Source organism: Symphodus melops (genome assembly GCF_947650265.1).
Source record: "Symphodus melops genome assembly, chromosome: 2".
NCBI lineage: Eukaryota > Metazoa > Chordata > Actinopteri > Labriformes > Labridae > Symphodus > Symphodus melops.
The window spans coordinates 24,044,498-24,056,564 of NC_136692.1; the positions used below are offsets into that span (position 1 = coordinate 24,044,498).

General features: G+C 38.9%; 1 protein-coding gene across 2 annotated transcripts in view; it reads right to left on the reverse strand.

The window, feature by feature from the left end:
• abcc6a (ATP-binding cassette, sub-family C (CFTR/MRP), member 6a) overlaps window positions 1-12,067 on the reverse strand; it is a 48,435-nt gene that overhangs the window by 26,067 nt on the left and 10,301 nt on the right. Inside the window, exon 1 of one of the 2 annotated variants that reach the window (XM_079336965.1) lies at window positions 733-1,135. The exons of the other annotated variant lie outside the window; for it this stretch is intronic. Coding sequence (XP_079193091.1) covers window positions 733-774 — 42 coding nt within the window. The 5' untranslated portion in view covers window positions 775-1,135. Of the gene's footprint in view, window positions 1-732; window positions 1,136-12,067 lie in introns of those variants that run through there. 2 annotated transcript variants of the gene reach the window in all.

The following is a 12,067-nucleotide window of genomic DNA, read 5'->3' on the forward strand; positions in this document are numbered from 1 at the left end:
GCTCGGAGTGAGTGCATTCAGTAATTCTGGAATTCCAGCTGGATCGAGGCCATACTCTGACTTTCGAGTAGGGATTTAGAATGTGGAGGTTTGCTACTAAACAAGACTTTAAAACCTGTCCAGCAACAGCAACATTTCTGTCAGTGTGACGCACCTTTACTTCTCAGCATCTCACGGTGCTGACTCACAGAGCAGGGCGATAAATGCAGATCTGATATTCATTAGAGATAATCTACCATTCACTCTTGCTGTAGGTTAGATTTTAATGCACTCACATACCAGGCTGCAAACTGAGAAGGTCAGTGTGTACCATGGGGATTTTCTTCCACTACTTTTAAGTGCTGCCAACTTACATTTCCTGTACACAAGCTGACTGCTTTCATCCTACCAATTATTAATAAAAAGTCAAACCCTGTCTAATGCAGCATGCGAATATTGCTAATACTAATGACATGCATCATCTGATCACTTCAATGCTGAGACGTTATGCATTCAAATGTACACACAATAAAACATCAAATTATTATCATTTTGTCTTCGAAAAACAACGTCAAAATGCCACAGAAATATATTTAAACCGAAAGTAGCCAAGTCTCACCCAAATGTACCCCAAATCTAGGTTTTTGTAACTGAACTGGACATGGTGTTACATTTACTGTTCCCTGGAAAAAGAGAAGACAAACATAAGTTAAGACTGTGAGTTCAGGGTCAGTGAACACATCACAAACTCACCCACAGAGGGTCCAGGCCGCTGAGTCTGCAAAAGGCATCCATCCACTTGCTTGCTCCTTCCTCCCTGATGTTCCACTTGTTGGGGTGTATCAGCCCGGCTCCTCAGACTGGGTAGCACACACTCAGCAATAGTGTATGTGTGTTAGACGTGGGGCAAAGAGTGAACTGAGTGTTTCCTTATTAGATTTTTCCTTTTCAGTTAGTCATAGAATATTTAGTTGTTTTTTTTTAACTTTCTCCTGCTCGTCTGTCTGCTCTGTTTATTAGTGTTTAGTGTTGGAGTGTGTCTGTGTGACTTTGCCTCCGCTTTAATAAATCATCTTCTCTCAATGAAACTCTGTTTCTGTCTGCCACGCTGTTTGAACTGCTGCTGCCCTGAGATCCTGTGTCTTTCTGACTCTCACTCAGTCTGTCTGCTGTTTATGAGTGTGTCTCCTTGTTGGGTGGGTGGAAATCTCTCTCTCTCTCTCTCTCTCTCTCTCTCTCTCACTCACACCCCTCTCTTCTCTCCCCACATCTGCTGGATTTCGATCAAAACACCACAGTTACTCCCCTCAATGGGATGACAGTCCCACACCCAGACACACTCCGCCCACTTTCACTCACTGCCCCCTTACCTCCTTTCTTGCTCCTTCTTTCCCCACATCCCAAACCACCCGTCGTCTGACCACACTGCGTCTGTTTGTGCATAGACATACCTCTTAAACTGAGACCATCAACACTCACATCTGCCTCAAAGGCCTTCTCTGTCCTCAAATCTAAGATATTGGTTACCGTAAGAAGTATTGTAAGAAATGTATACATTTCTACACCCAATGTGATTCCTAGATGATCATTTTAGGCACAAAACTGTATTCTTCGGTCCAGACATATGTATTACAGTCATTTTATTCTTTTTGTCCATTGGAAAATGTTAAGCCACCTCATTGGTGCAAATCATCTCATGCTTTTCTAACTATTGCAAAAAAAAAAAAAAAACTTGCTGATACAGGAAGCAAAGAGAATATATTGGGTTAATTAGTCATCCTATTGGATTGAAACTTGCAGTGTAAGTGGAAAATGTAAACTTATGCAACTTTGTCACAGTGCCACGTTGAATTAAAATGAAGTAAAGTTGAAACTCTGTGGCCTTTTAGTTAGAGAAATAGCAATGTGAGGGACTTGATGGTTAGGCTAATGATGGAGGACAGTAACACTTAGAGTAAATTGTTAGTGCTGTTCAAAAGTGTAGCAGCAAGTGAGCAAGTTTGACAAGGTCATAAACAGGGATTAACAGGGACATATTACTAGTGTTAATAAAACACACACACAAAAAAAGGTTTTTGGACATCCAGTATCCCAACACTATAAAAACAGTGAGTGTTTGCATAAAGTTCTCTGTTGTCTGCTGAAAAGAATCACAATGATGGTTCCTCTGGTAAAGACGCAAGGGAAAACTCCCGTGCTGCAGCTGTGCAGGAAAGTATGACACCGTCTGTACACCAACTCCATCATCACCACAGAGAAGAAACATGGAAAGTTCGGCAGAGAGGCAGACCACCACCAGGTCCTGTGTCTCGCCATGTGCAAATATTAGATTATTATTCTTTTAAAACATGACTCATCACTTTAGGCCTCTCCTCCAGGCTCCTACTACGAGGGCTTTTTTATTCAGCATTTCAGCTACCTCATGGTGCAAAATGAATTATGTAACTTGACACGTGATTGCATTTGAATGTGATTTATTTTTCTGAAGTTGGATCTAAATGTGTTATGATGCTGAGACAAGAGACAGAACTGTTACTATGGTAAGCAGTTTGGTAAGAAATAAATATTCTGAAATCGTGTGTGGTGGGTGTTCTTTGTTATGAGTTGTGGTGTGAAGGTCAGAAATGTAAACTTTTTTTTTTTGCCCCAAAACGTTGTCTGACTGAATTCAACATTAACCAATGAGAGATTAAATGAAAATAAATTATGTTATAAACCCAAATGTAGCTGTAAACCTCCATGGTTTGACCCACTGATGTTATGTTATGTCTCATTCCCCTTTGTGTCCCCAATAACACTCTTGGTCCAAACATACAGTGTAATTTCAAGCAGATGGCAGATGGTGATTGTGTTTTCTAGTCAACTTAAGAAGGATGTCAACATCTGCTGCTGGTATCCAGTAGGGCATTTTTATTTTGTGTGAGAACTTTTCTCAAAATGGGCCCCGTGCACTGAGGTCTCAACAGGAACAATGTTGTTGGTAAATGGGCAAACAAATTCTATGTTGTCGTTTTTTTATAGGAGGAAGGATCGTGTGGTATCTCCTGTGTTGCCTCAAGAATAAACTTCATTGCACACTCTAAGCCAAGTCTCTTCAGCTGATTAGTCCCAGACAGCTTGAGGTCAGAGGTGTTGCAATTTATGGAGAAAAGTAGCACAAAAACAAAACAAATACACAGTTGTGAACAGTAAAGAGCAAGAACTGTGCAAAACGGCTGTTACAGGCCTAAGATGGGTTAACACACACAAACATAAACATTTGGCCTGTAAATATGATCCTTAATGAGCTTCGTGCCAGACGACAGCCAGACTGTTTACAGCGGGGTGGGATGGAGGCACCCTGCGAGGTTCCTATGGGCGGCTCGCTCTGGAGCGAGGCCACATGTGGTCATGGTGTATAGTAGTAGTAATGTTGCCCAAGCAGGCATTGGATGCTGAGGGTGGCTGTGGCGGTAAACCAGTCTGGGTCACCTACACTTCCTCTGGCCTCTCTCCCTGGGAGGAAAAACAGTCTAGTCAAAATAATGGTGTCATTTTGGCTTCTTATACGTTTGAGCAACAGGAGACAAATTTAGATACACCAAAGCAAAAGGGAGGGGCCAAAAACAGATTAAGAAAAAAAGAGAACAAAATATCTGTTCTATGTTTGTTTCTCTCTTAGCTCTTAAATAACATCTTAAATGAGTGGAGCAGTCCCAGTGCTGCCTGTAAATTCAGATGTGTCAGCCCACGCAAGCAATTATAACTGGGCTTTTTCTTCCGCTTTTCTCCTTCCCTCTTTTATCCAAAGAGCCATCTTAGTTTGTGCCCACCGCTTCTCTCTGTAGCCGAGACTAACCTTTGACTCAGACCTGCTTCCTGTCTGTCAGCAGGACTGCTGCATTGTGCAAGCTCTCTAGATATTAAGAGGAAGACACCTGGTTAGGACTGTATGTGTGTATCTGTGTCTGTTCTCTCTGTCTGTAGACTTCAGACCCGTCTCACATGTCGCTGTGAGTGATATGAGTGTAAAAGTATTTACCACCCTACTGCACTGGCAGAGGACTCATTCATAAGAAGTCCAAATATTTCAGCTTGATACACACCAAAGGAATTGAAACAAAAGCACATTATTTGCTTTCACAACATTATTAATATTAGACAACAAAGCACCCTGATACTCCAGGAAGCAGCTCGATTCACATCGCATTAAATCTTAATAAAAAAGACATTTTCCCATTTCTTGTGGCCGACACTCACTTCTACTGTTGTGTTAAGACTTAACCTTAAAGCACATCACTACAATGGGGCGAGAGTGAAATAACCAAAAGTGTTAAAATAACATGAGGACCAAGCCTAACAGAAAAGGTATAAATTTGGCTAAAACAAGCGACTCTTTATGGAAACGTGTATGTATTTCTGTACATTGGCAGACCATAGTTACATAACCAGTTTAGAGACAATAAGACAATTGCTGTTTTTTGTTGGTTGCATGACTAATCTCAAGCAAACATCTCCAAACCTCAGACAAAGGAAAGATCCTCATTTTCTTCTCAGACAGCAGATTCCCGACATTTTCTTTACTGTCTTGGAACTAGAAGGTGTCTGAATGAGATTGTCCTCTGATTACCCATCAGAAGAAAAACCATAAGTGATCACAGACAGCCAGAGGAAAGGCAGAGGTTGTGCTGGATAGGTTTAACGCACCCACTCTCAGTAAAACCATGTAAAACCAATGTTATCTTCTTTTTTTTTTGCAATATTGTTGTGTGCTTGTTCAATGCTTAAATGTTCTTAAACAAATATCACACCAGCTAATGCTTTCCTCTGAGATGAAATTGTGGTTAGAAAACAGTTGAAATACATCCCAATCTGTTCATCAAGCTACATTTTAAAATAATACCATGAAACATGGTTGTGTCTTGGTTATGAGTCCAATGACCTCTTGTGACATTTTCACTATAAAGACGAGGAAAGAGACTGACATGACAGAGATGTCTGCCCATGTGTTAACTATTTCAAAATGTGTCACAAGTTTGAATTAAAAATGATGATGAGGTCATGCCGGGTTTGCTGTCATAGATCATTCCACTGTAGTTCCTCTTTAGCAAAAGGTTATTGAAAGCAATCATGGGATTTGCATGAACGTCTGTAAAAGTGTGCCGACACACACATACATAAATAAGTAGATGAGACACAAAAATGAATAAGTAGATGAGATTCTTATTTATGTTGTCTTAAGGTGTTGCAGATGACAAATATCAGTGTTAACTTCCAGAAAAGCACAAAACAAATGATGCCGCAAAACTTGCACATTCTTAGTATGGAGAACCTATTTTTAAAGACTAAATTCAGGTTACAGGCACAGCTTTGGGTAGCTGTAGTTCATGTGTCAGTCAGTGTTGAGATTTGGTTGGGTTTGACCTGCCTGTGCCTCACAGCTGACCAAGCCACAGTCCAACTGGGTTTGGATAGCCTCTAAATAAAATGGACATGCTGGCTGTGAGCCAGTGAACCACATCTTGGATGGACTCTTGCACTGCAGACAAGAAACCATAGCTAAACAATCAGTTCTGATTCTGGTGCAACTCCTAAATGTTATTTTATGTTCAGTGATATTGTTTGAAAAAAAACAAAAAAAACAACAGTTTTTGCTTTTAATTTAAACACACAGATAGTGCGGATAATGAATTTCGCCCAAAACTGGGATTTCTAACCATCCATCCACCCATCCATCCCTATTTCTGTTATCCATTCATTCAACCACAAACACATGTTCCACTATCTTGCCAATAGAATGGTTCCTTATGTACATTTTCCCTTTTTAAATAAAGAAATCATCTGCACTGTCATTCATTTACTGCACAAATAAAGTTTTTTGAATTGAATTAAAATCACAACCATTTGTCCGTTTCCATATTCTTCCATCCAACAAATCAGTCATGTCTTATGATCCATTCATGCAAACATAAACAGTGGTTTTAGCCTTCAATCTATGTGCTTCTATCTTCGACAGCTAGTTAAGCATCTGCAGAGACTCAGGAGCCCCTGTTTAACACTGCAGGCCTTCCGAGTGAACACTGCCCAATTACTTTGCAATGCTTCATAGGATACTGTGGTTTTTCTTTTAATTCGAAACAGACCTGCTGCAATCCTAAAATAGCAGAGTGAAATCCATTGGACGGTCCCCTGCACTCATTGCCCAATAACTCGGGTGACTGGCACTCCCCTTAATAGAGCTCGGAGCCTACTCCTACTCACTCTGGCCTCTAGTGACGTATGAAGGCACCAGCTCATCACAAGTCACCACACCGAAGTGGTAAGAAGAGCATCAACAAAAACAACATTCGCCTTTTAACTTGAGGATTGTGGACCAAACCCTTCTAAAAATAACCCCTAAAAAACTGAGGGGGAGGCCAAGATTGTGGTTATGACATTTGTAATGGAATCATACACTCCCTGCATGCTGTAAAAACATTGTCCTTTCCAAGGTGGAAAACAAATGGGATAAGTACAATGTGGTAAAATGATGAGTGATGACCAGCAGATTTTTTTCCGTCCTGCTCTTTTGTTATAAAATATTTCAGTGCTCTGACTACCACAGAATTTAACAACAACTTAATGCTTGCCTGTTTCGCTTCTGATTTGATGACTTTAAGCTTGCTACCGGCCTGGACTCTTGGCTGTTTCACAATAATAAAAACAATATAATTCTTGGCATCAACTAAGAGCCAACTAAGCCAACCCACCCAGGTGATAGAGCCAATCCATTTATCTTTAATTTTTGCTTGTACTTGGACTCCATTTGCAATGTAAACCCTTAAACATGGAAAAAAACTAAACCGGTTAACATTTTGCTAAAATATAACAAGGTTGTGACATTATGTACAAAACATTATACTCGTCATCACATGTATCCCTGATTTAAATTCAGCATCATACACTACAGTAGTGTTTCCTATTTCAAGGCCATTTATGTACACACCCATGGGTAACTAACAGTTTAGCCTCTATAAATCAGAGACTACAAACGCCACTTCCGGAAATCCATATAGGACAGCAAAGGATTTGGATGGCAAAGCCACATCCTGTGGCTAACAGGAAACACTATTTAAATGACAGGTTTCATAAATGAAAGGCTGCTTGGTTTGTCATCACACCCTTTAAATGGATTGTTTCCCTAAATGTATCTGCTGTTGGCATTTAGAATCAGTAAAAATGTTGAAAACCATGATTTCTTCACTCTGGGATATTTTGTTAGATTTTCAAAATTACCCTTTTTTTTGTTGAAAAGTTAGCATCTCCAATTCTCTAACTTACTTCTCACACTTACTTTATATAAACCAGCTGATGTGTCTCAGCCTGTTATTGAATTGAATCTAATTTCTGTTGACTAGGCTGTACTTTTAACTCATTTTCCTAAACGTGTTTACATGCTCACTCTAAATAGTGTTATGTCAGGTGACCTGCATGCCTTTTCTTTATTGGCTTCCTATCTAAAAAATAGTTCATTCAGAAATCTCTCTCGGTGTCTTCAGGTGCCTGAACATGCATAGATTTTCAACTCCCCCACATTAAGAAACAGATTTAAACATTATCTCCCATCTATTTGGTATAAAAAATATCACTGCAAGGAATAGTACCAGACAGACAAGGGCCATTTAACTTGTACCAGACGCAGCTAAATACACTCTCCAGTGTCCATGAAAACTGGCGGTTTAGAGTGTGATTAAACTAGGCCTGTATGGTTCACAAGATAGATTTGTGAGAGTAAACAATTCAATAATAGAGGAGAAATCACTTTCCTCTGGTTTCAATCTCGGACTACTATCTATAAAAAGGGTTAGGTGGTTTCTTTTTCTCTGGAGAGTTGGTGAATTTAATTTTTCTGTTTTTTTTTTTGGTAAAATTTTACGAGACATCTTGCCTTTTCCAGAGGGATACCACCAAACCATAAAATTGTTTGCTTTTTCAAACTATCTTACATAACTTTAATTTCTTTTTCAACTTAGTTTTTGAACAATGTGGGATGATTAACTGTTTTTCAAGGAGAATACCATGCAATTAAAGAATTTATACTGTCAAGAGCAGCCAAACCCATTTTTGTATATCTATATCAACTAAGCTCCTTCTGGCTCTAAAATGAAACACAAATGCAGCTTTAGAAGAGGACACTTTCGCTACCGATCTTGAAGTTCAAACATTTTAAAAATAATAATCTGTAAAACACATGCATAGTTGAAAATGTGTGCCTAACTATTCTGGTCCCATACAAAAGAACTAAAATCTCAAAATACAGTTAAAAGTAGTGGTAAAATTGATAAAATAACTGTGTGAGAAGAACACACATGCAATGACCAAATCCACAAAGACGTTCAAAGTTTCCAGTTTTAGGTGAAACAGATGTTTATCCCAAAGCAAAAAAAAATCCAGGACTGGATAGAGGATGAGCCCAGTTCTGCTAGTCAAGCTTTAAACATTATTTTTAAATTGACATTTGAGGAGGGTTTTTAAGAACAATATTTTGTGTGTACACAGTCACTGACGTATGTCGCTGTCATTTATTCTGCTTCTTGGAAAAAAAACAGAAACTAAAAATCATGCACCATACACACAAACACAATCTTGGGTATCCCACCACAGCAGTCGGGGACCAAATGAGACAAGACCTATCATGTCTCCTCTCTGTGAGAGCAGACATTGTTGACTCACTGTAGTCTAGAGGCGCTTAGCCTGGATCCCACCACAGCTATGCACTGTCTGACCAGAGCCTCGGAGCAAGGGTGTGCAGACACACACAGGTCCATGGATGCATGCAAACTTTACACAAACACAGTCATTGACACATACAGTACATACAGGTTCATAGACACATACATGCCAGTCTCACTATTTCTCCAGCTCTGTGGTTTTCTCTGTATCCACTCATCAGTCTAAACACCATAATGAGTCAGATCACTTGCACTTTCTTTTGGCTTTTTCCTTTTTAGTTGCCCCACCACAATTTCAACCCAACTGTGGGATACTACATATCTGTTAATCTCATTAGTCAAGTATTTGCTCTTTGAGGGGGACATGCACCTGTCAGTCAGTTATGCGAAGGCTTTCTCAAGGCCACTTTTGTTTAACGGCTCACTTTTCCCTCCAAAACCATGTGTCCTGAGTGTCCCACTCACTTCTTTATGTCCACAGACACCAAGCCACAACCTCATACAAAGTGAATTAATTCATGTTTAGGTATGTTTTCACACATATCTCACACACATTGGACTTCCAACATATCACAACCTTACATTTTGGTCTTAACAGCTGATTTAATGCCACCCATAAACACCATTTCTATGTTGGAATAAAGCTACCTGTGCCAAGGTTTTCTGTTTATTAAATTGTGAAAAATGGGCCAAACATAATTACAAATATGCTCCATGTGAGCACAGTGAATAATCCAGCACTAATCAGTTAAGGCTGACCATCAACAGAGTTCCAGGAGGCAAACGGAGAAGAGGCCAATATCGAGAGTTGACACGTGATATGTCTGAAAGAGGTCAATTGTAATCTTGAACCCACCTAAAATTATCACCTAGAACTTCAGCCACCCTCTGTGTTTAAAGCAAGTTTCAAGTCATTGTTAAACTGTCTGGCCTGTAACTTTATTACTTTGATTCATTGTTTCAGAGTCAATGTGTTGTTTTCTGCCGCAGCAGGCAGCTCTTTAAGCACATTAAACTCACAACAAACAGTATAGTGACACAGGAATGAGTCCAAAAACCCGGAAGTTAGCGTTTTAGTGCCATGGGTTCTAAACTCCAAAAGTCAATGGGAATTTTGAATGGGTTTGTGGTTAGACACCTGAAATAAGGTCTGTTGTTAAAACAAGCTTAAGAAGTTTGATGAAATAAACTACGTTAGCTAAGACCGTCACTTGCGAATTTTAAAGTTCTCACGCATACTTAAAATGGTGTTTTGCTAATGAATGAGACTACAGTTGTTGTTAGGGGGCATTAAACGTAATCACTGAGGTTACATCCGTGTTTTATACAGTCATAGAACAAGAAGTAATGAAAAAGGAACATTTGCAAATAAAAGAACAACAAATATTTTCAATACTTATCAGATGATAAGTAAGTAACATAACTCCAGATTATGGTTATATAACTTCTGTTGTTTCTATGTTGTGTTCACGTCCACAAATCATAATATATATATATATATATATATATATATATATATATATATATATATTTAAATGGTTTTAAAGTTAAAAAAAAGTGGCTGAGACCAAATACTTTCAGTAATCCTGGATTCTTATTTCCAATATGTCAGGGCTGTTTTCTTTAACCCAAAAGAGCTTACAAACGTGCCAAAAAGCTATTATTTTGAACTTGGTAATCCTCATGAAGAGTACCCTAAATTTCTGCATTAAATTAGGTTATTAATTAATTACCCTTTAAAGCTAAACTGTGACATGGGAGACCTTTACAATATTTTCTTAAACATAAAACCTTATGGCACACAATGACCCTCAGGCAGTTATGAATCAAGCAGGCCATGCTTATACCTTAGACCTATACACTTGTAGAAAACAAAAAGGCAACCTGAGTGAGCTGATATGCAGACGCCTAAGCACAACCACCCACAGTCAGACAGACAGATAGATAGGGAAACACATAACCGGTGTCTCACCACAAAAACACACACACAGAGAAACCGACACACCCCGTCATTCACCGTCCTGGCCTTGTTAACTTATGACCATCACAGCTCTACAGCCGTCAACCCCATCATTCCACAGATTCCTGCAACCCACGACACAGCCACTATCTTATAAATGCTTTACTGAAACACATGTGCTTTTTCTGCTCTTTAAAGGGAAACTTCACCCATTTGCATGAAGCTGTGTATCATTAGAAACATGGTGTTGAATGGTCGTGAATCCAACTCTCATTTTGCCCTCAGACGAGAAAAATGTGTTTTTCTTTGCTTGAAAGTTTTCTTCATGTGATGCAAAAAGCGTCATATTTCATCACATAAAGAAAACTTCCAGGCAAAGAAAAACATATTTTTCTCGTCTTAGGGCAAAATGAGGGTTGGATTCAAGACCATTCAACACTACTACCATGTTTCTAATGATACATGCAAATAGGTGAAGTATCCCTTTAAAAACAGGACATAGCATAGACAGGCGTAACTAAATAATATCAAAAAATGAAATGAGTAAATGATGAGTGAAAACGATCTCAACTGAAACACATCAGATGAGGTAAACTATTTTTGTATTAGGGATGTGTTTTTTGTGACAGTGTTTTGTTTTTGTTGATTGTTTTTGGTTGGGGGGAGGGGTTGAAATTAGCTTGTGAAAATTAGGACCTGGAATTTTGGAAGGGTTTTTATAGATGCAACACTGCCATCTGTAGACCATCCACATGTATTGTTTGCTCCTCAGACTCCCTCACCTCTTTACTTTATTGCCTTATTGTTAGGTTTGGTCTTACGTAACAACTTTACACAAAATGTTCACGTCTGATTTGTTTGACACAGAGAAGCAAAATGTCTGGCCAAAAGGTAATTTTGTGTATTTACTTTTTTTTTTTCAAGTTTGGTTTCCTCCCACAAGCCAAAAATATTTAGGTCAGGTGGACTACATGAAATCTAAATTGCCTGCAAAGTGTGGGTTTGTTTGTGTTGCATAAGAGAAATGTGATAGACTTGTGACCTGTCCAGCATCCTAATCTTGTGACCCATAAGCAGTTGGAGACTACGATCAGAATAGATTCTCCGGACCAATGCAATGCATATTTTAAGACATTACTGAATATGTTATAAGAAAAAAGAATAGCGTTTCCTATTTGACCAACTCAAGACAACTTAGAAGTATAAGGAATGTATTTTTGTTTGTTTGTATTTTGACATAAACAACTATGTTCATGAGTCTTTGAAAAAATCTTCAAATCTTTAAGGCGAAGATTAGAGAACAGATTGCTATTTATTGCAAATGCTGCTGCTTAAGCTAAAAATTGGGAAAACAGATCAATGGCCACATTGTGGACAAGGGGATTTTAACACACTAAGGAGAAGCACAACTCCTTTCACATTGGCAAAAGACGTATTG